We start from the raw sequence: 27,836 nt of genomic DNA on the forward strand, positions 1-27,836 counted from the left end.
TTTTAAACGAGCTGAACTTAAACACACATTTTGTAGCTCGATCGGCCCAATTCAAGCTCGACTATTTAAGCTCGACTCATAAACGAGTCAGCCTTAAAATCTTCAAATTCGAGTCAGCTCGGCTCGATTACATCCCTAGCGATGTTGGTATAATTTCGATTGCATGTCTTTGTTGGGTTATGGGCTGGGGAGCTCATGTGGCCTATACAATTGGCTCGTTAACCTGAGTGCATTCTACACGCGGGGCAACAGAGAATTATTTCCATTGTATTGCATGGATATTAAACAGGTATGTTGGCCACAATTTAAGAAATGTCCCTAGTTTCTAGAGTAAGTAGACTGTGGCACTGTGCTTCCATCAACGCAAATGGGGGATAAATCACACGTAAAAGATGAATCGATCATAGTATACAAACTGATGGAAACATATGCAAATAGGCTATTATAATTGAGGTAATTCGTTTTCAAGTAAACTGTACTTTTGACCCTTGCTCAAAAATACTTTCATTCTCTAAATACCGACTTAATTAAACATCAAAGTTATCTTCCATCAGCACCAATATCCAACAGACTCCATTGCTTATCCTTGTTCTCTTTTACAAATGAGAATCGATTGATGTTTATATAATGCATGTCTTGACAATGTTTGACACCATAAAAAAACTGTTCCAACAGTCTTATATATGTATACGTAACCAGTACTACCGGAATTGTGAAAAAAAGAAACTTAGGATCAAATTATGTACTGTTGCTACTTTGAACGGTCAATTGTTGTAAAATCTGCCTTTTGAATTAGCAATTAAAATAATGTACGAGCAGGCTGATGTTGTTTAAATAGTCATATTCATAGCAACAAAAACTGGTGAAAATGTCTTGCTGAGCCGTGATATTCAGCTGAAAGTGGGTCTTGTAAAATGTTTTTTTATATGGGTCTGTTGTCCTTTGTTTCAGAAGCCTGATTAAACAAAATTAAGTGAGGTATTGTTGCTAAACGAGTTGCTTGGATGATGATTAATCAAATTAACATGATTTTGTATTGGTTTGAGTTCAACTTGTTACAAGCTAAGGGCCGATCAACACCATATCCACCGATTTGGTAAGCAACCCAAATGGATGTTCTAGTTATTTAATCACTATTTATCCTACAAGTTCAAGCTTACAGGAAATGGTAAATTTAATTATCTAATTAGTACTTTAATACTCTCCTTCACTTGTAGGACGATTCGAACTTACGAACTCTGCTCTAATATCATGTTAAGTCACCGGCAAATTATCTCAAAAGTTTAATTAAGCTTATAAAAAATGGTAAATTTAATTATTTAATTAATATTTTAACAATGATTATATACACGTACGTGGCTGGAAATGCTGACAACATATTACCCATATGTATTCATAAAACATGTATTGGTGGAGATGTTTGTTTTGGAGATCAAGCAGGCCTAGGTGTATTTAGGTTCTATTCCTTTAAATTAGTTGACGTCATGTACATAATCTTAAATCGTCACTTATTTTAAAAGTTTAGGTGGATATATAGGAAGTGATAAATTTAATTAAATTAATAGTCAATCTTTATGTATGAGCTCAAATTCCGGTCCTTTTAATAAGTAAAGTCCAATACATATAATATTTAATTGAAACAAGAGATAAAGAAGTAAGGGTTTTGATAGCATAGATTAAAACCTTGGCTTGCACTGTTGTTTTATCAAAGATATATAAATAGCATATATTTTTAGAAATTTGGGAGGAAAATTAAGTAGCAGAAGTTTTTCTTTCTTATTAATTTCATGGTCATTATAATCCTTGACCAAATTTACAGATACATGCATGGATCGATGAATTGTTTATTCACGAATATTTACGATATTTTCCCTTCTCTACACATGAAGGAATGCTTTCAAGCTCAATCTCCCACCAGTCCTTCGATTTTGACGACGAATCCGAATTATAAGCACTATAATTAATAAAAAGAACAGAAAGAAGAACAAGAAGGAAGGCCAGCAAAGACGTCAATGAAGGCCTCGACAATAAACCCATGGTTTTTCTTCCTATTCATCCTCAAATACCACGCCAATAGCTCCTCTAGGTAATCCCAGTCCTTTTTTCCTGCCATCAATCCATAAGCCTCAACCATTTCCTCCATAGAGTTCCTGAAATCAATATATGGGTCGTTGGATTCTATAGCTTGCACCGCATACTCCTGAAATGAGAACCCTCTTTCTCCCATTAATGAGCTCGACTCCCCTGGCTCAAAAGACAACCTCTTTGATGTCAGTGCCTTTACTGCCATCTCTATCAACTCGCCACCAGATTCATCCACCACTGCAGCCTGTGAGCATGATGAGTCTAGCTGCATCATGCTGTCTTTGTATCGGAATGATGATATGGATTTGAGGTGCTGAAAAGGTAACCATTTCCATGAAGCTTTAGTCTTTCTGCTTCTGAAGATTGAAGGCAGCTTCAGCCTCTTCACCATTGGGTCGTCTCCATGAAGAGGTAACCATTTCCATGAAGTTTTAGTTTCTCTGCTTCTGAAGATTGAAGGCAGCTTCATGCCTCTTCACCATTGGGTCGATCGTCTCAGTATGGCATGTCAAAAAGTTGCTTGCTGTGGCTTTTACATGGATGGAGAGAACTGAGAAGTCATATTTATAGGGCTTTTGTGATTGTATATGCAGCCGCCTTCTCCTTAAATGTTGTGACAAATGTTTGTTAGGGTGTGAAATAGGCCGAGGGTAGAGGCTTTGTTAGGGTCATTCATGGTGAGCATCTACCTGCAATTTACAAGATTAATTTCATGCTTGTTTGTTTGGTCAAAGAGAAATGGCAATGTTCAATTTTATTTTAAACATGATGTACGTGATCATTCATTATATATATACAGAGAGAGAGAGAGAGAGAGAGAGAGAGAGATCTGTATTAATTGGAGAAGCAGGTGGCGAGTTAGGAAGGAGCTAGCATAGTGATGTCATTCGAGGAAAAAACAATGCCCAACCTCTCCGTAACGAATTGGATGCGAAGGAAATTGCTATGATCAATCTAACCTCGATCTATAGACTTATGGGAGGAAGAGGAAATGCGTTACGGGTGGTGGGTGAACTACCGTATTCGATGATAAGGACAAAGTGAATATAATATGGCATCCTGCGTAATGAGCAATCTACATCTCATTGTCAGATCACGCAATCATCGATCCTCACAAGACAACCCATTCAACACTACTCAAAATCTTATGCACATGGAATCTATATATACATCTTCATCATTCACCAGCTAGCTGCTAGCAATACAGCCAACAAAAATAGGAAAACTTTGTACCATCGTGAGGGCTAGCTCAATACATTTTGAAGTCTTAGGCGAAAAGTTTAAGTGAAGTTTTTAATTTATTTAAATTTAAAATTAATTAATTTAAAATTCATTTTTCTCGCTCTTTGGGATGCAAAATTACTAGCTTATTAAGTTTTTATATTCAAGTTTTTTTTAACATTTCCTTTTAAATTGATAATAGGGCTAATCCGATCCATTTAATTTTTTTTGTGACATTGTTGATCTTAGGTAGGATTTTATCAATTTTAATTTTGAAAAACTTCTTTATGCAGAAGCAACTGTAACATGTATTGTCAATAGAATTCTATAAGTGATACTTGCATTAGGAAAAGAATCAAGTCTTTTTATATAATTTAATGCATCAATTGGAGTACTTTCTTCTATTTGTAAACTTCATATTAAAACTTTTAGTTCTGAAAATAAATTTAAGCCATTAATATCATAATAGATATAATGTTTTAGAAAACCTTCAAGATTAAGATTTTTTTTTTTTTTTGCAAACTATCATCGTCTAGTGATATTAATTTCTCAAGATTAAATAAAAAACCAATAATATTTTCGTATATCTGAAATTGTTCAAACCTACTCTAAATGGAAGAAATAGCTTCAACCGATTGTGTTGTCTTGTTATTGGCAATCTCATCAAACTATTTCTTTCTACGAATTATACGTTTTTCATGAAATACATGTTCTATTTCCATTTTAGTTGCAATCTCTTTAGATGAAATCATAGCAATGTAAATTCATTTCTCTATATTTCTTAAAATAAGAAATAAGACCTTTTAATTGATCTATAACAGCATCAATATGCATATCTTTTGATTTTAAATTTTTATTAACAGTATTAACAACAAATAATATATCATACCAAATAGCCATGCTTAATAAGAATTCAAAACTTTCAATCTCATAGGTTGCTAAACAATTAGCTTCACTTCTTGTTTTAGGATCTTCACTTGTTTTTGCTAATTGCAACAAAGCATCTCTAAACCTTCCATCTTCTCAATATTTTTTTTTCATTCTATTATGAATGTTTGATTCAATCATAAATGCCTATGTTTGAACGTTGTGTGTATACTAAAGCAACACATGTAAGAGAGAGAGAGAGAGAAACACATATCTCTTAATATATTTTTACCATAATTGTAGTTTTAATTAAATAATATTGATAGTAATTAAGGCCTTCAATTTTTTTTTGAAATAAATCTCTATTAATATTTCGTAATTGGAGGCCTTATTAAATTAGGACTCCTGAATGATATTAATGTCTTTCTTAATTTTATTTTTACCATAACTTGAGGCCTAATTAAAGAATATTGATGATAATTAATACCTTTTTTTTTTTGAAATAAATCTCCATTAATATTTCATAATTAAGGGCCTTAGGCGTATGGGTGTAAACCTGGAGCCGATTCCTGGTTATTGGCTAAAACCAGTAATTGGTTCCAGGGTAGCCGGTTATTGGAAATTAGCAACCAACTCTAGTAACCAGGTAGCCGGTTAACTGGCAGTTACTCCGGGTGGTACCTGGTTATCCGGAACGGGTACTGAAGTATAGCTACAACAAGATGAAGAGGGAAAAAACAAGAAAACCATAGAAATTCAGGAAAAGCAAACATTTCGGAAATTAGCAACCAGCTCCAGTAACCAAGTAGTTAGTTAACCGACAGTTACCCCGGATGGTACCCGGTTATCCGGAACGGGTACTGAAGTATAGCTCCAGCAAGATGAAGAGGGAAAAAACAAGAAAACCATAGAAATTCAAGAAAAAACAAACATTTTGAGAGCATCTGCATCGAGCTTGGCATTTCAAACATTTCACCAAATTTTGGTAAAACTTCTCAAAAACTCCTCTGCATCAAGCTCTTCATCTTTTCACCAAAATATGTCTTGTCAGAATCCTTCTCCATATTTAACGCCCATCGAGCTCACGCTATTCTATTTTTTATTATTTTTTGTTATTCTCGCGCCTTTCTTCACTATCCTCCGTCACTTTTCTCCCAAAAGATCTCTCTATCACTGTCCTCCGCATGAACCTAAACCCAGTTTGCCGCTTCCAGGCACTGGGCCAACTCGAGTAGGCGATTCCAGTGGCTTTGGACATACAAGGACGAGATTGAGCTCCTCTAGGGATTCCTCGACTACACGACGTCGTAAACGCCGACAACTCAACCTTCGAAATCTACCAAAAGATCTGGAGCAACGTCGAGAACGCAATCGGTCGCCTCGCCGTCAATAACTGTCTTCAACTACAAAGATCCCAACCTCAAAAACCCTAATTTCACTGATGAAATATGCGAGAAGAAGCCAAATTTGACCCTAAATGTCCCTTCCCAAAATGTGAGTTTCATTATTTGTTTTCAATTGAGTTTAGGGTTTGAAATTGTGGGTTTTAATTGGTTGTTGTGTTGTGGGCTGGATTTATATTTGTGATGTCTTGTTGAATGATTCTGGGTATATTGAGTTTCTGTTTAAGGCTGGAGGATTTCTTTGTTAATGGCCGATTCTTGTTTGGTTTTGAGTTCTCTGTTAATGGCCGATAGGATGGTTGTTTGATTGTGTAATTTTGGGATTTTTGTGGTATTGTTTTATTGTTTGTAGTGGCTGATGATGGCCGAATGAGGGTAGCCGATTGTGGTGGGATTGTTTGAAGCTCAAACCTGTTGGGTGTTTTGGTTGGTCGATGATGGCCGAATGAGGGAGTTTTGATGAAGAAACTTTGATGTTCTTGAGAGACAGTTAAACTAGTTATTCTCAAAACTAATAAAAAATAATATATAGTTAAAATAGAAAAATATTTAGAGAGTTTGATGTATGAGTTATTTTAAAAGTGATGAATAATAATAATAAAAAAAAAAAGTAGATTATTTTGCTTAAATTTAGAGAAAATTTTGGAGAGCTTGATACAAATGCTCTGACAAGCAGGACTAGCTCTAAATAACATTAAGAACCACAGTTATTTTCTATAAATTGCCAGCGTACTAAAATCAACAATTCAGGTTGAAAGATACTACATTCATAAAAATTCAGAGGCAGAGCTCCAGATTCCAGAACTTAATCACAAGTCACCAAAGATCTGCGAGGCATGCACAATAACATTTTAAATAAGAAAAAAAAAAAACATAGAAACTGAGAAAGAGACCTATTGCTCCAGATCTGCCCATGAGTTTTACAGTTTACCATGAAGAGAAGAATCAAAACAGAGAAAGAGAGAGCCAAACCTCAAATGGCGTTGACGGAGAAATGAGTTGAATAACCCTCATGGGTGGTCTTACCAGAGATAGGAATTTATCCTTTCTTTGATGATACAACCCGCTAAGGGAATTCATATTCTCAGTATTCACCACTACCAGTAGGTGCTCCTTGATTCTTCCTTTAAAAGAGGATAACGCCCTAGCAATTAAGCCAACGTTCTCACTAGCGGAGTGAAATTCCCAAATGTAGCAGTAGCGTCGTCTGAAGAGAAGAAAATTCACCGAAAGGAAAAGAGATGAAACGAAAGTCGGAAACTGGAAAGTAAAGGGTATAGGTGTAATTTTATAGGTTACCTGGTTTTCGGTTATAACTGGGTTTGTAAAAAGGTTATAACCAGGTTTGTAAAAAGGCTAAAATTGGTAACCGGCTCCGGGTACCAAACCGGTTGGTACCCCATTAACCGGCCAGATTTACACCCCTACTTAAGTACTGCCGAATCCTCCTAAATCTCTAGCCGCCCTTGACCATTGATACCAATGTTAGCATAGTAGACCATTTCCAAAGAGCCTCACACGTTAAAAGGGACACTCATTCCCTAGCTCGCAAACACCCTTCTCCGGACTCCTTTTTAGTTTTCATTTCACTCCATACACCATATTAATTTAAACATAAAGCATCGGAAGTTCCCTCAATCTCCTGCACAGGCGGTTTTCAATGACTTTCTTTCTATTTTGCAAATGACCCGCCTCCTAGTTCACCCGTCCAAAAATATGCTTCAACAGTTAGCGCAGCCTGTGAGAAACAAGGCCCCTCTTCTCTTTGAATGGTTGAGCTGGATTGATGGTCTCCTCTTCCTAATTCCCTTTCTCAAAATTTCCGCTCACCCATGGCGGATGTGCATTCGTTTAATTGCAACAGGTTTTTGTGGTTGAGAAATGATTCTTCACCACTTAAATACACAATTTTTTACCAACTTATCTATGTGACAAGATGGTTCCCCACTTTATTTTATTTTTTAAAAATAAAATAACTCTAAAATTAGTAGGGGACCACCTTGCCACATAAACAAGGTGATGAAAAATTATATATTTAGGTGGTGAAAAATCATATCTCTTTGTGGTTACCCCTGGCAGATCAATATTATCTACTCTGACTAGGCCTTTAGCCAAGTCAAATTGCAATGCCGTGAGTTTATTTTTGATTTGACGGTTAATTATTTTTCTTCTTGTTATTCATTATAATCTTGAAATAAAGGTCATGGTTCATATCCTAATATCTATTCGCAACTTCTAACATAGAATTCAGCTTGGACCGAGTCTTGGTAGATGTGCACCAAATTTGAATCATGACCAGTCAATGGGTATGCTTATCATGTCAGAATTGTATACAATTATTTATTTAAATTTAAAATAATTCAATCAAATCACTTTTTTAATCAGATAAATTTTATAAATAATTTATCACTATCCTCCGTAGGAAGGAAAGAGTAAATACTTATAGAAAATCTTAATGCATACTTTTCTACCTTTTGACTAACATCAAGTGTTGTAGTTCATAATTAAATGGTGCCATAATTTTCGCCATCTGTTTATCCTCGAATAATAAAAAATTAAATATACCAAATTTACCAAACAAATTTTTTTAATAGAATAAATAAATAGAATAATGAATATTTTCAATTTTTAAAACACCTCTAAGCCATACAACACGCCGGCATGTTTCTCCGGCCCATCATTCACAAAATACACATCCCTCATCTTCTGAAACGCATGCCACGTCAGCAAGCTATCCGAACCGGCCTGGTGGCACTTCCCAACTGCCCGGTCCACCTCCAGGGTTCGAGCCACCCGGTCCAGCCCACCGTACAAGCTCTTACAGAACCTCATCATGTGCTTCACGTCATAAACCCTATTTCCGAAAAACACCCTCTGTACTTTCAGAAATTCCTCCAACCCATTAGGTAAGCTCCGGCGCGTGAGGATCTTCACCAGGTACCCGAAGTCGTACGCGCTGTGGAACGTGACCCAACTCACCGAGTCATTGCAAACGAGTCCCGACGACATCATCAACTCTGCGAACCGGGCCGAGTCGACCCCCTCCTCTCGGTTCCTCTCGAAGTCGATCCCCTGCCGTCTCAGCAACTCGATCGAGTCCGGCGCGTGACTGTCACGCGCCACGTCGAAGTCGCGGAAGTTGAACTCCCAGATGAACCGGTTTTCACTTCCGAGGTCGGGAAGGTTCCCGTCGGCGTCGGAGAGGGTCAGACCCACCTGGATGAGGTTCAAAACGTCGACGTTCGTCTTCAAAACCCGGTAATGATCGGACGGCTGGAGCTGGCTGTAGTAGGGCTTGGAAGGGTCAACGGCCGGCCGGAAAACCAGACCAGGAAACTCGGTGTCCATGGAAATGTAAGGGTAGTGGTCGATGACCTCCCTGATCAGCTCGAATTCGGATTCCAAATTACCCGCCCATACCTCCCGGATCTTAATCGGTTTCAGATCGTCAACAGTCATAGCTGAGTATACAACGTCGTCACGGTCTTGGAACTTCAAAGGCCAAACTTCAGCTCAGTTTTTAGACTTCAGAGAGAAGACCGAGATAGTCTTCTTCTTTCCTGTTTCTCTTTTTTTGCTTTTTTTCTGTTGGTGTGTTGGGTTGTGGGTTGAGGGGTGCGTTATATATGAAAATGGCGGAGATGTTGCCCGGAAGGCACGTGGAGAGAGAAAGAGAGAAAGCGGGGTTTCAGTGTGAGTTGAGAGGTGGGGGCCATGAGTGTCCATGTTCAAGTGTTCAACGCGTTTGCTTGCTTTTGACCGAGGCAAGTAACGGATCAGCGACTCGGTCCATGCTGGCCTCCTTTACTCACTCATTTTTTTTTTTTTTTGAATTGGTTACTCACTCATTTTTAATTCGGAAAACCTTACTTATTACTCATAGAATACTATCACTTTACAATTATACCCTTAACTTTAAAAACGTTAATTTAATATTTTTATTTTTATTTTTTAATTTTTCCATTCCGTTACAATTTTTAGTTAAATCTTATTAAAATTTTTAAAATACTCTTGTTTTTTCATTTTAAAAAAATTCAAAAATTTAAGCATGCGTATTTTAACAAATTCTGTTAAATCTTGACCAACGTCTTAAATATTATAATTCTTTTTCCTAAAAGGATGAATATTTTAAAAATTTTGATACCATTCCGTTGGGATTTAATAAAAAATTTTAATATAATGGTGAAATTGAAAAGTGATTATTTTAAATTGATATTTTTTAAAGTTTAAAGTTATGATTGTAAAAGTAATAAAGAACGATGGGTTTTAAGTAAAGTGTTTTTAATATTTTTAATTATTATTAGTTTGGCATTTGTGCACGTTTTATAGAGTATTTGTGTTCATTCATGCACCTTATGGTTCTTTTTATTTAATTTGAATATTTTATGTTTCTCGAATAATTGAATGATAGGCCACTCCACTTCTCTCTGTAGGTGCGGTGAGGACGGAGTCCCGGTCAACAGAGGTTAAGAAAGATAGGCGCAAACTACACGGTAGACTTGAAAGCGACGCGAACACTCACGTTTTGAGAAAAGTAAATCTGCCGCCTGAAATTAAGGCTCAATTCTAAATTCCAAATTCCAAATTCAAGATGGTAATAATGTCGTCCCAAATTATTATATATTTGTAGAAAGTCTCTTTTGTTCGGCCAAGGTAGAAAATAAAAATTTTATATCACCAATAAGAAATTAATACATTGGTTTATAACAAGAAAAATAATTGTTTATAAAACACTGAATTTAATTCATTTTTTTTTTCACCTTTTTAGTTTGGAAAAAAAAAAACTCCCAATTACCAACCACTGCCCACCCCAGATGCCGCCATCACCGCCTCCGCCGCCATCACTACAACACACCTGACGCTGCCGCCAGTCGCTGGAAAATTTATAAATTTCATCGGATACATGCAGACATCACTGAAATCACCACAAAAGGCCGCTAGAACTCAAAACTCGTCAGCTTCACCAACTTCAAACGCCGCCGGAGACGAGAAAAAAAAAAACCACCCCCGACCACTGGGGGTGGCCACACGGCCACCCCATGGACCAGGGGTAGCCATGCGGCCAACCCCACTTGCCGAGAATGGTCATCGGGCCAACCCTACATCCATTTAAGGGTGGCCCGAAAGCCACCCTCGGCCACTGGGGAGTGGCCGTGAGGGTCCAGTGGCAGCCACCTCCAATTCCGACGTGGGCAGTGGCAGTGACAGTGGCAGTGGTAGTGGCGGCAGCTGGCTTGGATGGTCTTTTGGTTTTTTTTTTTTTTTTTTTTTTTTTTTTTTTTTTTTTTTAAGACTAAAAGAGTGAAAATGAGGGTTTAAATCTAGTGTTTTGCTAGGTTTTGTTAATATATACTTTGCTTGTTTAATAATGAGGTGTCACTCTCTCATTGAAGGGCAAAAATTAGAAGGTTTTTACCACTACCTGATTGAAGTTATTCCCATATTTGTAATGTTTCTTAAATAACAAAAAAAAATCTTAATTAAAAAAAGAGGTGACAGTCGTAAGTCTTCCCAAGACCCACTGCCATCGTGAGTGATAAGATTCACTAATATATATATATATTTTGGAGTAATGTTATATGAGATTCTTTTTATATATATATATATATATTTTCTTCTTATTTAGATACCATCCAAGTTTATCATCATTAGAAACCTACCAAATTAAACTTTTGTAAACTATTGACTAAAGTAACAATATTAGCATGCTAATTAAGAATATTATAATATCCTACATCTTTTGATACTTTTTTCTCTATTGATTTAGTCAAATTGTATTCTAAGGTAAATAGTCTTTTGGTTAATTAATGTTTATATGTTTGTCTTCAGATTTTGGAGTCCCGTCAAATGTCAACAAGATTTTGAAGATTTTTGTCACTACGAGGTACTTGTTTTATTTTCTTCTTTTTTTTAAAGGTTAATTATTCTTATTGTTTATTTTTTATTCTTGAAATGAAAATTGTTGGCAATTTCAAGCCAAATTTGATATGTTTTTAAAAGGGGATTTGATTCTTACACTACATCATTACAACAACCCCTCACATGAAGTTAGTCTCAGTGTGTGTGACCCACCCTCATGTGAGGGGTTGTTGTGCAGTTGTTGTATTGGTGTTGTAAATTTAACATTTTCCTTTTAAAAGAGCATAGGCTACCAAATTTTGTTTTTGTACAAATTAATTCATGGCATGCTCGTTGTAATAGACACATTTTGTTATAAAAATACTTCATTTTTATTTGGAATTAACTAGATCATTTTTTTTATATGATATAAACATTAGGGATAATTGCACCATTGATCCCTGTGGTATGCCATAATTATTTTTCACTTCCCATAGTTTAAAAAGTTCATGGGATGTCCTTGTGGTTAATAATAATTATAAATCGATCCCTGGAGTCAAATTCCGTCAAAAATTTTAATAGATTTTGTCAAATGCCACGTCAGCACCACACGTGTCGCCTTAATAAAAATATATAAATTTATTAACAAATAAAAAAAAATATACTTATTTTTTTTAAACAAAAAAATAATAATAAATAAATAAAGGGAAGGCAAGGGGTTCCTAGGCCACCCCCGGCCATTGGGGGTGGCCGCGCACCACCCCTTCCCTTCCCTTTTTTCTTTTTTCTTTTTAAAAAAAAAATATATATTTATTTATTTTTTAATAAATTTATATATTTTTATTAAAGTAGACACATGTCGCCATCTTATTGGTGACAAGTTGTACTGATGTGGCATTTGACATAATCTGTTAAAAATTTTAACGGAATTTGACTCCAATGATTAATTTGTAATTATTACTAACTACAAGGACCTCCAATAACCATAGGGAGTTAAAAATAATTATGGCATACCACAAGGACCAATGGTACAATTATCCCTAAACATTATATATAAGGACGGATATTGTTGGGAATAATCATACTCTAATGTTCTGTTTGTTTCGACATAAAATGATTTTCGTCTTAAATTTTTTTCCACGACATCATTTTTTAGAAAAAATGATTTTTCTAAAAATATTTTTCTGTGTTTGTCTCTTACAAAAAAATTAAGAATGGCGAAAAATGGAATCTAGCAATCGCTGCCGGATTTCGGTGGTCAGTTTGGATGGATTACGGCCGGACTCCACTAGATTTTGCTAGATCAATGGCCGGAGGTCAGATCCGATCGAATTCTGGCCATTTTTGCCAGATCAATGGCCAAATCTGGTCAGATTTGGCCGGATTTCGGCCAGATTTGGTCAAATATGGCCAGATTCCGATCATTTTGCCAGATCCAACCGGATTCCAACCATTTTGGTGATCCAGCCAGAAACTGACTGTCAGTTTCCGGGGCCTGCGAGTGCCCCAAATTCCGACAATCGGATATCAAAATTTGAAACTTTTCGGTGGTAGATTCGAGTTACCAACAAATTTCGAACGTACGTGCAAGGATGTAAATCATTTTCTAAAAATTTAATAGGCTTTTACTGTCAAATTGAAAATGATTTCTGTTGACCATTATTTTTACCCTACCAAACACTATAAAATGTCGAAATTATTTTTCAGAAATCATTTTAAGCCGAAACAAACGTAGCATTAGTCGAATTAGGGTAGTAGTAGTCTCAATCCAGGTTCAATGAAGACTCTTTGAAGAATTTGGTCAACAATTCAACTCTCAGTTGAATGGAGATAGGACTCCCAGAATAAATCAAACTCCAGACACTCATAGTTTAAGTGAGAATAGTAAATTTACTTCAAATTTGATTCTACTTCTTTGCCTATAAATAAGCTCATACTCCATATATAAATAATAAATTATTTATTTTATATATTAAGCATACTTTTATCTTCTCTCCAAACCTAATTTAACCATAAGAGTGAGATGAGTTAGCGTTTAGCTGTTATAAATTAAGTTTGTAATAGATTAAGGACTCGGGCAAAATCGGATAGAAAAGCGTCTGAAAGCAAAGAACACGTTATCAGGGCAGAAAAGGTCAAAAAGAAAAAGAGAAATTAAAGAGGAAGATGAACTTTTACGCATCCTCTTTGTCAGTATACTTTAGGCTCACTCTAGTTGTGTCCCTTCTTGAGGTAGGTGCGGGCCTCAAAGGAATTATCATTTAATATTTATTTTATTATGTCACTCCAATTTCTTGTGAAAAATGCTTTTAGTCCTAGATTGACTGGGAGATTTATAGGCGAATAAATTTCAACCTTGTCTTGCTCAAACAGGATGTAAAACCTGCATTTCCAACTCATCATTTTTTTCTTCTTCTTTTGACACGTGTCTTGTTAGACGAGCCAATCTCGTCCGAATGCAATCATCGATTGTAGAGCGTCAGACGTTCGAGAATAATTGGGTGACGCAACTAGAACAACTGGCACATGTATACTCAAAATCTTATCTAATATAAGAGCATGATAAATACTTATAAAACACATAAAACACTCATAACTTTTTAATGTAGGACAAAGAGTAATAAAAATAAATAGAGGGAAGTTTAAATATTTAAATTTAAGATAAACTTAAATTTTCATATATTCAAATTAGAGATAAACTTAAATTTCATAAAATAATTTTCAACAAATCACACTGGGAGAATTATGATACTTATGTTCCGTTTGTTTGGACCTAAAATGTATTTCGTCGTAAAATATTTTCAAAGAAATCATTTTTCTTGAAAATGTTTTTTGGCGTTTGGTTCGTACGAAAAAGTTGTCAATGGCGAAAAATCACCGGTACAAGATTGTGTCATTGGCCGGCAGGATTCTGACCGCTTTCACTGGACACCTGCTACTGTTGCTGGGTTTCAATGATGAAGGCTGGAATTTGGCAATGGCCAAATTTCAGCTAATTTCGCCGAAATTTGAGTTGGTCAAATTCCTGAAAAGGTGGTCGGAATCTGGCACGGTACAGTCAAATTCTGGCCAAGGTGACCGGAATCTGGTCGCCTGATTCTAGCGACGATGCCAGGCATCGTTGGATTCCAGAGTACCAGTTGCATATTCTAGCATTGGCCGGATTCTGGCTTGTTTTGCCCAGCGCTAGAATTTAGCGATTGGATACCGAAATTTGAAGACCTTCAGCGATAGATTCGGGCTACCAACAAACTTCAACGCCCAACGGTGACGGATTCCCACAAACGTGTTTCCAAGAATAAAGAATTTAAATTTACAAAAACAATTTTTATGGTTTTTATTGTAAATCGTTTTCTAAAAATTAAAAAAAAAATTAAAATTCAACTAAAAATAATTTTTGTTGTTCACAATTTTCTATTGCACTAAACATCCAAGTTGAAAGCGAATCGAAGACTATATGGTAATTATATCAATGTAATTATCATTCTAAAGGACATGTCGGTGTGGATCATGCACATGAAACCCATGCTTCATTAATTGAATAATATTTTAATGTTTCTTATGTAATTAATTACATAAGATAATTAGATCCGGCTCTTAGCTGTTAGCAACTTTGTAATAAACTAATCACAATAATCGGATAGAAAAGCGTATCAAAGCAAAGGAGTGCTACATTCGTTCATATCACACTCTTATTTTATTAGTCTAACTGACAGTGTCCATGAGTCTGTAGATCAAATTTTGAATCAGATTTTATTAGAACTGAAAATAAAATTAAAAGTTAATAAGCAATACATGTGAGATGAGAACGTGATGGAAGTTAAATATTTAGAAATCCTCCAAAGCAAATAATAAGTTTGTTGGAAAGTAATTCATGAAAGATAATATAATATGAAATAATAAATAAATAGATATAAAAAATTACTTGGTTGGATTTATGGTTTAACTTCGCATAGAATAAAGTTATATATATATATATATATATATTAATTTTTTAAAAAGAAGTTTGTAGGAAGTTTGTAGGAAGCTTCCATGCCAGAAAAGGTCAAAAAGAAAAAGAGATAAGAGGAAGAAATCATTTGGGGGGAGTTAGGTTCACAGTAGTTGTGGACCTTCTTTTAAGTTGGCTGTACTCGAAGGAATTAATTAGCAATTATTTTATTATATTTATCGTGAAAAATGCTTGTAAATTGTAATCCTAATTTGACTTGAAAAATTGGGTCTTTGACATGCTTCTCAAAGTTGTCACCATCAACAATGAATTGTCCATTTTGTGTATATCGCGTGAATCCGCTTATATTTGGCACGGGAGATTTGTTAGAGTTTGCGATTTTAAAAGGTATGATTTAAAATAACAATTTTAAAATGTATGATTTGAAAAAAAAAAAATTTTAAAAACGCAGTTAAGCGTTTAGTAACATCGCAGTTTAACCTTTAAATTCGTAAATTACTTTAAAATTCTTCGTTTAAAAAAAAAATCATTTTACCTGCGATTTGAAAAAGTAGATTTTCTGCATCTTCAAATCGCAATTTTTAAAAACGCAGTTCCCAAATGATTTATGTTTTACAATTTGGTTTAAAATCGCACTTATTGTTTACGAAATCGCAATCTCAAACATACCCTTAATCATAAAAAGTGTTACATTCTACACAACATATGAGCAATGATTATAATAGGGCCGAAGATGTTGGTACATATTAACGGTCTAAATTCATTATTTGTTATTTACCATTTAAAATGCGAATAGCAAAAATAACTATTTGTATATGCGGATGATGATTTCTTGATTTCTAGATGGCCTATTGAATACAGTTAGCACGGATTTCAAATAACCCGAACAAAAACGTTTGTAATCAACCACTGTGTACCTTCGATAATAATTAATTAAAGACGATCATTATTAGATTTTGATTAAATTATGATACTAAAAATTACATAACATTTGAAAATATCTAAAAAATAAATTTAAAAAAAAAAAAAAAAAAAAAAAAAAAAACAAACAAGAAGAATCATCGTTATAGCATTACTCATGTGCATTAGATGCAGGAACATATTTACATCCTCAGGCTGGGCTTTCTAGAAACAGGCTTCGATCCAGTTGGCCCAAAGCCCACCAACTGACTGAAACAGGTGTAATCAAGAGAGGCATGCCTATGTTTAAAATGGGGGCTAAATTATAACGTGGAAACTGTTTAAGATCTCTCTCCATTATGAATGTAATTCTCTGACCGTAATTCAACTCAAATCAATGCTCAAAAAGCTTATTATTATAAGCTTAATTATTTGTTTATGATGTTCTATCTGTTTTCTGTTTAGATGATATGTCAAAATTAGCTCGACGACACTTTCCCAGAATTGTTCAAATATATGCAACTCTAATCAGCAATATTTCTCTCAAGCTTACAACAGAAGTTCCACTCATATGTTGAAAAAGGAAAAAAGAAAAAGAAGTTATTTGTTTCTAAAGAACCAACTAGCTGAGATATTTATCTCAATACGTGCTCGTTTGTGTATGTGATTTTTTTGAAAAATATTCAAAATTGTGAATACCGAGAGAATTTGGTTTTTGAAATTATGTTTGGATGGTTTAGAAAACCTGAAACTATAAAATTTGAATTCTAGAAAACAATGTTTGAAAAATAAAAATCACCCGAACATACTCCAACCATTGGAATTTGGCTAGGTTTGTTGGTTCCAGACAAGCTTGAGGCTGAAGATAATAAAAAGTCTCTTCTTTTCAGATGGGTATTACTTAGAAGTGGGAGCTACAAATGATTGGGACAATGTGATTGAGAATTAGGTTTTGGTTGTTTTGCTTGTAGCTAACATATCTTGTAAGTTATCATTTGCTCTTGGGGAATCTGAACCCTGTTCTTTGTTCTCCAATGAACTTAATACTTTCCAAAACAAAATTCTCCTGTACTGATTTTGGTTCATCATTCAATTTTATGGATGTGTAAGAAGCAAGCATATGGATGTTAGTTATTCTTGATTGTATATTTATGAACTGTCTAAAAAACAATACTAATTAATTAAAACTAGTCAGAAGTAATTAGTGACTCTCCAATTGAGTCCATTTGGTCCAGATTGGTAATTAGAGCCTTAGAGGTGGTCGAATGTTCAAGTTTTGAATATTAGATGCTAAAACTGTAAATGAATCATTCTTTCAGGAGGGTTAAGTGTAATTTCTCGTTTCTACAATTTTCTTACTCAAATATATTAGGAGTACTTATTGTCTTTCCTTTTCATTTTTAGATTTTATACTCATAAATATGAGAATTATTAAGAAGTGATTCGATTGCAATTTTCTACATATACATGTTTAGAATTTCCGCTGATCACATATTTTAGGCAAACTATATTTAGGGAAAATAAACGTCATTCCATCATGATATAATAATAACAAAAAGTTTGGTCATTGTTTATATTTTCATTTTTACTATTATGATAGTTTTTTAAATGAGTAAAGTTTGCTTAAATGTTGTTGGCCCATTTTATCTCTATGGGCCATAGAGATAAAAATGATTTGAAGGGATATTTTCTACTAGGAAGGTGAGAATTACTAACCTAAGTCATATATTCCTCCTCGATCTGAAGAATACACTCTCGATGAGACGGACGGAGTAAACATTTTAATTGGAGGGGGTCAAATAATATATATATATTTTTTTTAAGGGTTAAAGTATATATATATAAAGCCAAATTTTAAGTAAATTATACCTAAATTATAATAACCAATATTCTCAATATTTAATGACCATAATTCCTCTTTTCTCTTGTCTCTAGACTCTTCCATTTTTAGTGATTATTATTAAACAAAAGAACACAAAAGGATCTTGTTCAGTGATTATTATTAAATTCTTCTTTTCTCTTCTTTATTTTTCCTTTTCTCTCGTCTTTTGACTCTTCCACAGCCTTCTTTGATTTCTTTCCGCCATAATCTTTTCATCTTCCTTTCTTCTTTTGCTTTCCCTGTTTTGTTTTTGTATCCCACAGGGTGAGGCTAAAAAAAATAAAAAATAAAAAATTATAAGGTTGGAAAAAAAAATTCTAAAAAAATAAAAAACATAAGGTAAAAAATAAAAATTTAGCCTATTAGCCCCTACACAAAAATTTCTTTAGCTGCTAGCCTCTGTCCATAAGAATTTCTGGCTCTGTCCCAAATGACCAAACCACTTTCGAGCCAAACAAGCTGGTCCTACCGGTGCAAAAAGCATGGGCGGAGAAAAGATGGATTCTTTACAACAAACATTGGATGCCAGTTAAGACCGAAATTTAGAAGCTTTCTTATTAAGTGACTCTACTGATCCTAAAGCACATTCGTTCTGCTGAATAAAGGTGCAAAAAAATGCAACCCCTCAAAAGAAAGGTTCATTTGTAGAAAGAAAATTGCACTCTATAAAAGCTAAAGAGGACTTTTATAGTTTTTTTCTTATGCAACTTAATTGATTAAGTCAGTGCACTAATCCAAGTTTATTTATTTTGATGCTTTTCCTAGTCTATTTTAGCACATTATTGGTTTGGGCTTCGCTTTTGAAATCTAGCTTCACTACGAGATGTAGAGTTTGAAATCCGTAGTCTAGACGCAGAGCCTTCCATTCTCTATATCATAATCTTACTTTAGAGAAATTATAGAGTCTAAAAATATATATATATTTTTTAGAATTTTTCTTTTCAACATTATAATTTTTTTTTAAAAAAATTTTCTTTTTTAAAGAAATTTAGGTCTTGATAAGGAGGTGGGTTGAATCTAGGTCGCGGATTCGCAGGAAATTCACAGTTATCTAGCTGTAGGGCATAAATTCCCCTCAATCAAAGTGTTTAGAAAAGACAACAATCTAAAAATGGGAATGATGTACGAATTTAAAAGAAAATTACTTGGCAAAGTGTATTGTGACATGCAAAGATACAGTTTGTAAGTATATGGTGTATAAGTGCAAGTAAGGGTCAAGAAAGTTATAGATCATGTAAAAGTTATGAAGGTGAGAATTCTCCAAACAAAAATCATACTATAAAAATCGAGAAATAGCAATAGCAGCTCAAATCAAATCAAATCAAATTTTTGCTCATGTCCTTCTCCCATCTTTCTACTTTTGAAAATTACCGATAGATGTGTGGGATCCATATGAGTGACCCACATGCACTCTACAAATACAATGATAATTTTAAAAAGTGAAAGGATTGAAAAATGACAGGTTCTTCGATATAAATATGGCAAAACCAAAAACAGTGTCAACCCACGAGTAATGCTCGCCACCATCCTCTCATCCTTCTAAAGCCAATGTAGCGTGGTCCTCCAAACCAAAAAATCAATCCTCATGCATCAAAAACTATGGGGGACCACACCACATAGGCTTTAGGAGGATGAAAGGTGGATGTGGGGGTAATGTATAACATTACTTATCAACCCACATGTGGCCGTGTTACTGTATGCATTCATTGAAATTTGATGTCGAAGCCTGCGAGCTTGCACATTACAAAAAAAAAAAAAAAAAAATCAGGGTTTAGTGTCGTATAATTTAATGCTGCTTACTATTCATACGACACAAATTTAAATTTAGCACCGCTCAAACAATAAACGGCGCTAAATATTAGTGTAGTTTCTCTAAATTGTTAGCAACGTTTATTGTTCAAGTGGCACTAAATTTAAATTTAGCTACGCTTGAATAGTATAAACGATGCTAAATTTACCTCCTCTTCCGGCCTACTGGCCGGATTTAGTGAAAATGGCTTGAATCCTACTGGTCAGTGATGAAAAATTGTCACTAGTGATTTTTATATTATTTTACATTAATATTTATATGTTGCAAATAAAAATTGATTTTTATAAGTTAATATGATTAAATGAAAATATAAAAAAATATTTGTAATTTTCTGTACGTGCCGCCAAACACCGAAATATGTTTTCGGCGGAAAACATTTTCTTGAAAAATGAATTCCCTAAAAATATTTTACGACGGAAATCATTTTACGCCGAAATAAACGGAGCATAAGGGTCGTTAGAAAAACCAACAATTTATTTTTTATAATTTTTAAACGATCTAAATTTAATTTAATTCTCTATTTTTTTAATAAAATACTTAAAATTAAATCTGGAATTAGCGAAGGGGATGCCTCAGGCTTCGCCGGCCTTCAGTCAGATCTAATTCACGGGATACGCGACAACCTTCTTCTTTCCTTTCTTTTCTTTTTTTCTTTCATTCATTTTTCTTATTTCTCTTTAAATATGAAATATTTTTACGATTTATTTCCGTCTCTCAGTAGAACTATTTTGCCAATAGTTTTAGGGAAATTTTATCATGCGAAAAGAAGTAGATGTTTTCTTTTTTCAACACAGGTTTATTGATTTTACGAGGTCTACTATTCTTGATAACTTAATTGGTGATTGTTTTATTAGATTTTGAGAAAGAATAAATGCAAAAGAGATGGAACGATATTATTATCCGGCCGGGTAAAAATTCAGGAGGATAAAAAAAGAAAAAAGAAAAAAAAAATTTGTCAAGAGATCGAATTATATAAACATATATATAGAATTCTAACCCCGCATTCTATTTATAACCTCTGTAAAAAAAAAAGTTATTACTTCTACGGAAATGATTTGGTGTAGGAATGACACACTTGTTTAGTTATTATGGTGTGATATCATCATCCCTATATCATCATTTTTTTTTTTATTTTAACTACCCTTCCACACGCGGTCCAAGGACCTAGCCTGTCTCAAGTTGGTTCTCTTTGAAATTTCAAACAACCCATGTTACTCTTTTTTGTAGCCAATATTGGGTATATAGGTCCTCCGATTTTACGGTTTAAAAGTGTGATTTTAAATAAAATTGTAAATAAATATAACATTTGGTAGTTTGTCTTTTTAGAAATGTAGAAAAATTACATTGTAGGATTGTGTTTTTAAAAACGTGCAATTTTAAAGGTTAAGCTGTAGTGTATTTTACAGGTTAAAAATCATGATTTTACTAAACACTTGATTATGTTTTTTAAAATCACATTTTGAAGTTATTATTTTTTAAATTACATATTTTCAAACAACAAAATTGACTTCTACATTGAAAGTGTCACAAATTTGATTTTTTCTTTTTTTTTTTAATTACAGTTGAATAGTTAATATAGTATAGTTGAGCTCAATCCTCTATATTTAAGCCTATGGGTTAAGTGGTGTCTCAATATACTATATTACTGGCTCACTAAAAGACTCGTCAAGATATCAATCTCTTTAAAAAGTGGTATTAGAACCAATGATGGTGTGGTATGGTGAAGTAATGCAGGCAAAGACAAAAGTCCTTCAAGTATGAAAAAATGTGCAAGGTGTGAGTATGGACGAGGGTCCTTAGAGTAAGAGGCAAAAAGTTCATGGCATGCACATGTACAAGGGTTAATCCTGGAGTAGGCACAAATGTGCAAGATATGAACATGGGCAATGGTCTCAAGAACAAGTGACAAAGTTTCATGGCACGGGCACAAACGAGTATTCCTAAAGATTGGACAAAGGTATGTGGCGCGAGCAAACCCACATAACCTACAAGTGATCCTAGAGACGACGGCACATAAGGTTGACAAAATAGCTTCTGTTTGAGAGAGTGTAGTAATGTGGTGAGATGAAATCACACGAGGGGGAGATTGTTGAGTTTATATGTATGAGTATAAAAAGAGTGAGTCCCACATTTGGAAAGTGTTACAAGTTTGAATGGTTAATATAGCATAGTTGAATCCAAATTCATAGGCTTAATTGGATTGAGTGTACGTTGTCTCTCAATATGCTACATTATGAGTTCACTAAAAAACTCATCAAAGTATCAATCTCCTTAACATTAAGTTTTGTAATGCCGCAAGGTGCAAAGAATTAGAGAAAATATTATCTTTTATCATTTTTTTTGTATGAGAGTGAAATCTGTTCATATGAAGACTTTTAGGGTTTGAGTGGTTTTTTTCCTTAAATAATAATCTTTGTATTCCAACCATCTTTTGATAATAATTTTTTTTTATTGTCTCTACTTTAAATGTAAGCTTGTTAAACCGAACCACGCAAATTTTAATGCGCATCCTATGTGATTGAGTTATTTATTTATTGCTAATTTGAAATCTTAAAATTGTGATGTTGCAGTACAATGAATCACCTTGAGCTAGCTATAAATTACTAGTCCGGTGCAAATATGCTAGCTATAAATTATAATTGATTATGTAATAAGTGATGGGCCCACTACAATGGCATGTAGCTCAGTTGTGTCCTTTGGGCCTTGGGGTACCCGTACGAGCAACCACCCACAACAGCGATTTTGCGAATCAAAATGAACGACATGAATACCTTTCTTTCTCCATGTCGTTTTCTTTAAGCGTACGGTGAGGTACTTTTTTTCTTTTTTTTTTTTTTTTTTTCTTTTGAAGGGAAAGTTAAACTTTCATTAACAAAGGTGTGTACTCAACCTGATCCAAACAAAACTCAGGCAAATACAAATAGATTGCTTTTTTTTTTTTTTTTTTTTTTTTTTTTTTTTTTTTTTTTTTTCAAGGGAAAGTTAAACTTTCATTAAAACATGAAGAGGGGTACATAAACCAACATTTATTTGTACAAATTCCATCACTACAAAGGTGTGTACTCAACCTGATCCAAACAAAACTCAGGCAAATACAAACAGATTGCTACACATAAAACCTAGCCAACCAGAATGATGCATATACACTAACATATAGCTCTGCTTGATCTGAGAGTCGGTCACACAGTCTGGGCTAAAAGCACTAACCAGGTTAATAACGTCAAAGCAACCTGTCAACTGAAAGACAAACAAAACAGGAAAACCCACACAGAAACTACACTCCAGAAAAACCGCCGCCAGTGACGGCGTGTGTGGCACACGCGTCGCTCCATAATAGCCCCACAACAAACTTTCACCAACATCTTCTGATCGCCACCAGCCACAGCCTAAAAGAACGGAGCGTGGTCATCCACGCGCAGTCCCAGGTGAAAAACACCCAAGCGCGTGGTCACCACGGGCCGAACACCGCCGTAACAAGCAGATCTCGAACCAGAAGATGGCGGTGAACACAACTGAAAGGCGCGTGTCAAGCAGAAGATGATGGAAAAGCGCAGATCGGGCCTTCAAAAAATGTGGAAAAAGAAGAACATGGCCAAACTCCATCATCGACACGCCGGGTCGGCCCTTCTCCGCCAGGCACCTCACGAGCAAGCTTTATAATACCCGAAAAATATCATACTTAGATTAATAATGCGCAGATAATAATATTTACATGTGTATGAACATAGGTATAAGATTTACTTATTGTATGTATGTATGTATGTATGTATGTATGTATGTATGTATCGTATAAGTAAATATATTACTAACCAAAGTCAATCAAGTGATTCTGGGTCATTGAGCGACTTAATTATCCAGTGCGAAGCAGTTTACGTGAAAGCTACTAATGTCGATTTTATTTCCTTTAAAACTTGAACCCACACCATGCTTTTGGTTTCAGATGATCATAGCCTCATCTAGTTAGTCTAGTTAGCCCAATATGGTTCAATACAAACCAGATTTTAAACATTTCAAGCAATCATTACCTAAAGATTTGAAAATAAAATCCTAGGGGATATGGGCTACGATTTTGGTAGATTATTTGGAGATTATTTGGCTTCAATCCGGCCATTAAAAGGGGTTTAGACTACTTCAATCTCAGCCATACAAGTTCTCTATATATTTGGGGTTGGTAATCAAAGCCTCATGAGACCAAAAAAAAAAAAAAAAAAAAGTGAAGAGAAGAAGTTCTGAAACCCATGTAAAACCTGTTGTACTGTCTTCTTCCTAGTGCAGCAACTTTGAGCACAAAAATCTCCATGTTTCATAGGGGTGTAAATCCGGACCAGATATAACCGGCCGGAAAACCGGATCCGGGCATTAACCGGCTCCGTGAAACCGGGAAATCCGGTTGGTACCCAGGTACCCGGAGCCGGAGCCGGGTATTTATTTCAAAAAATACCGGTTATACTCGGGTACCCGGCTCCGGGTAGGTTAATTAATTAAAAAAAAAAAAAAAAATTACCCCCTGCCTTTTTATCCTAAAACTACACGCAGTACATGGCTTAGGAAGAGGGGGAGGAGCATTTCGTCATTTTCATAAAATTAAAGCCTCTGTTGACTGTTGCCCTATCATCAAATTCAAGTATCAAAACAAAACAAAACCCTTCAATTTTGCTCACTGCCGCCGCTCAAGTTCACCTTCAGACAAAAATCTCAAATCTGAATTCTGAATCATCTCATCTCTTTCTCCATTTCATTCTCCATCATGGCATCACTGATTCACCGCATCATGTTGAGCCGCTCGCCACTCCTTCACTTGTTCAGCCGCTCGCCACTCCTCGCCGACTCGCCGCCTACCAGGTAACCATCCGGTCCAGCCTTCTTCTTCTTCTTCTTCTTCAATAGCAAGCACTTCTACCTTGTTCTTAATCTTGTATGTGACTTCAACTAATTTCTCCTTAAATCTTAACTCCCGTGAAACAAATTTCCACCCAACCAAATTTTCCATTGTCTTTCCTCCTTTCTAATTAAATAGAGTGCTAAATTGTAAACCTGAGATTTTTTTAAAATTTTAACCTAATTTGTCTGATTGAAAATTTCACATTACGGTTCCTCTAATTCAGGCTATGATGTTTTTGTCTTCAGGCGACCAGTTTTTTTGCTCTGCCGAAGTGACGCAGTTGCGGAGATTATCAGCAGCCATCAACTGGAGATTATTACTCTTGCTAATTTGTCCACTTTGAGGGTATGTTGCAAACTTTTCCCTTAATAAAGTGGCTCTGTTTAATGTTTATATTCACATTTGAGAGTCTGAGACACTCTTTAGACTTCCTTCTTTTTCTTTCTTATTCCCTATACATTTTTTACATTTTGGAGTTCTCAACAATCAAGTGAATGTTTGAATACTATGATTACATGCTACCAATTAAGAAGATGGTGACTCATTACTTTAAAAATTTAAACATGTTTAATGTAATTGTTCTTTAAATCTTCGAGTAGCCATACTTTGGCTGAAATCTTGATTGATTTTTGTGTACATTAGTTTTCTTTTTAAGGAGTTGATTTTGGCCACAGGGAGTGGATTTAATATTGAATATTTAAATATTGCTTGTGACAAGAAGCTCAATAAAATTATTTAAACCTTGAACTGAGCCAAAGCTGAGCTCGAGCAGTTTTTCAAGTTCACCATTTTGAGCTAAAACATCCATATCTCAGGTCTCAAGTTCAGCATCAGTCCTGGATGTTACATTCTTTTTTTTCCACTGTGCGTCTTTACATCTTCACTTATCTCAAAGGGATTTCCTGTGTACTAAAGTCATTCTCCTTTCTCCTCTTTTTCCTTTTTTGTTCTTTTAATTACTTGGTCAATAAATCCTTTCACAGATGAAAGGAAAGACGGTATGTAAGAGACATTATTGCTTTTGTGCATTGGTACTTTTGCCAATCTAAATCTTTCTTTTTTTTTTTTTTCTTTTTTTTTTTTTTTTAAAAAAAACAATTAAATTTATGCATGTTTTATTGTTTTTTCATATTATTGATGAATATGACTGCAAGAAACTTTGTATTATTATGTTGTTAATGTTGTTTTATATTATTATGGCTCTTAATTGTTTGGTCAGTACTATTAAGTGTAATATTGTTTTTATTCTCCAACTAGGCCTATTATGGAAAATGTCAATGACAAAGAGTCACATGACAAGCCTCCAACTACAAATGTTGAAACCCCTTCGCCTTCCTTGCAAACTGAATTGGATTCCTCCAAAAACAAACCACAAGCTATGAATCGGTCAAAAGTATGGTTGCACTTTACAAAAGTGACACCAATTGACAAGGAAAAGCCTAAGGCAGCATGCAATTATTGCAATAAGATGTTAGGGTGTCACTGGAGACATGACACTACTGCTTTGAAGAACCACCTTACCTATAACTGTCCAACCTCTCCGCTTAGAGATTTGGAAAAATCCAATGTACCCAAAGGTCAAACTCTCTTGCAACAGTCATTTAAAAAAATGTCAGAGAGCGGTAGTTGCCATACCACTACCACCCAACTAGGATTTGTGAAGTACGATCCAATTAAAATAAGGAAGTTGGTTGTTCAATATTTCATCATGGAGGAATTACCTTTTAGGCATGTGGAGAGTTATGGGTTTAGAGAATTGATAAATGGAATTGAACCAAGGTTCAATTTACCATGTCGCATTACTCTACAAAAAGATTGCATGAAACTTTATGAGGAAGAAAAACTATTGAAGGCTTCTTTGAGGGGTAAAAGAATTTGCATCACTACTGATACATGGACATCTCTTCAAAATTTGAACTACATGGTTGTTACCGCTAGCTACATAGATTCTAGTTGGAGAATGCATAAAAAAAATAATCAAGTTTAACTTGATTTCAAGTCATAAGGGTGAAAATATTGGAAGAATGTTGGAAAATACATTGATAGAATGGGAGATTGAATCCGTGTTCACAGTTACAGCTGATAATGTGACAGTCAATAATGTGGCGATTGATTATATGAAAAGGAAGTTGAAGGACAAGAAAGGTTCTATTTTGGGAGGTGAATTCATTCACATGAGGTGTGCCGCTCATATATTAAATCTTATTGTAAATGAAGGTTTGAAAGGATTGGGTGATTGTGTTTCTAATATTAGGAACGCAGTGAAATTTGTGAGGTCTTCACCGCAGAGAATGACAAGGTTTAAAGAATGCATAAAGTGTGAAAAAATTCAATGTACGAAGACAGTGTGTCTAGATGTTCAAACAAGATGGAATTCTACGTACTTAATGTTGAGTGCGGCTGAGAAGTACAAAAAAGCTTTTACTTGACTTGGGAAGGAAGATGGTAATCCTTTTGTTGTTCCTAGCTATGATGAGTGGAAAAATGCTAGGGAATTTGTGAAGTTTTTGAAACCTTTTTATGAAGCCACATTGAAGTTTTCTAGTTCAACTCATGTCACCTCCAACTCATATTTCCTTCAACTTTGTATTATTATAAAGACATTGGCCGATAGGTGTATGAGTTGTAATCCTATCCTTAGTGCAGTGAGTTGGGATATGAAAAAAAATATAAAAAGTAGTGGGGGACTATGGAAAGGATTAACTTATTGTTGTATGTTGCTCGTGTTCTTGACCCGCGTACCAAGTTGAAGGCATTAAAATATTACTTGGTAAAATGTAGTGGCCCTGATTGGGCGAAACAAATCGAGACAAATGTGAAAGACCTCTTGAACCGTTTGTGAGAGTAATATGATAAGTTATATGGGAGGCATTTGTCTAACCTTGATGCGGGTGTGGAAAGTTCAAGTGTTGCTTCTATAGATGTTAGTGTTGATGATGATGATGATGATGCACTTACAGAGACGAAATATATGAAGTTTTTCATGAAACACCTTG

At 34.8% G+C, this 27,836-nt stretch overlaps 2 protein-coding genes across 2 annotated transcripts; both read right to left on the minus strand.

Moving 5' to 3' along the window:
* Positions 1–1,802: 1,802 nt before the first annotated feature.
* On the minus strand, positions 1,803–6,657 carry LOC133877034 (transcription repressor OFP13-like). Its single transcript, XM_062315264.1, has 2 exons — positions 6,549–6,657; positions 1,803–2,774 (listed from the first exon to the last, which is right to left on the minus strand). The coding sequence occupies exon 2, from the start codon at positions 2,552–2,554 to the stop codon at positions 1,961–1,963; it is 594 nt and encodes a 197-aa protein (XP_062171248.1). The 5' UTR covers positions 2,555–2,774; positions 6,549–6,657; the 3' UTR covers positions 1,803–1,960.
* Positions 6,658–8,145: 1,488 nt separating this feature from the next.
* Positions 8,146–9,182, minus strand: LOC133877574 (probable CCR4-associated factor 1 homolog 9). The gene has a single exon (XM_062315934.1). The coding sequence runs from the start codon at positions 9,033–9,035 to the stop codon at positions 8,205–8,207; it is 831 nt and encodes a 276-aa protein (XP_062171918.1). The 5' UTR covers positions 9,036–9,182; the 3' UTR covers positions 8,146–8,204.
* Positions 9,183–27,836: the final 18,654 nt, after the last annotated feature.

The sequence above is a fragment of the Alnus glutinosa genome, chromosome 9 (genome assembly GCF_958979055.1).
Source record: "Alnus glutinosa chromosome 9, dhAlnGlut1.1, whole genome shotgun sequence".
In the NCBI taxonomy this organism is placed as follows: domain Eukaryota; kingdom Viridiplantae; phylum Streptophyta; class Magnoliopsida; order Fagales; family Betulaceae; genus Alnus; species Alnus glutinosa.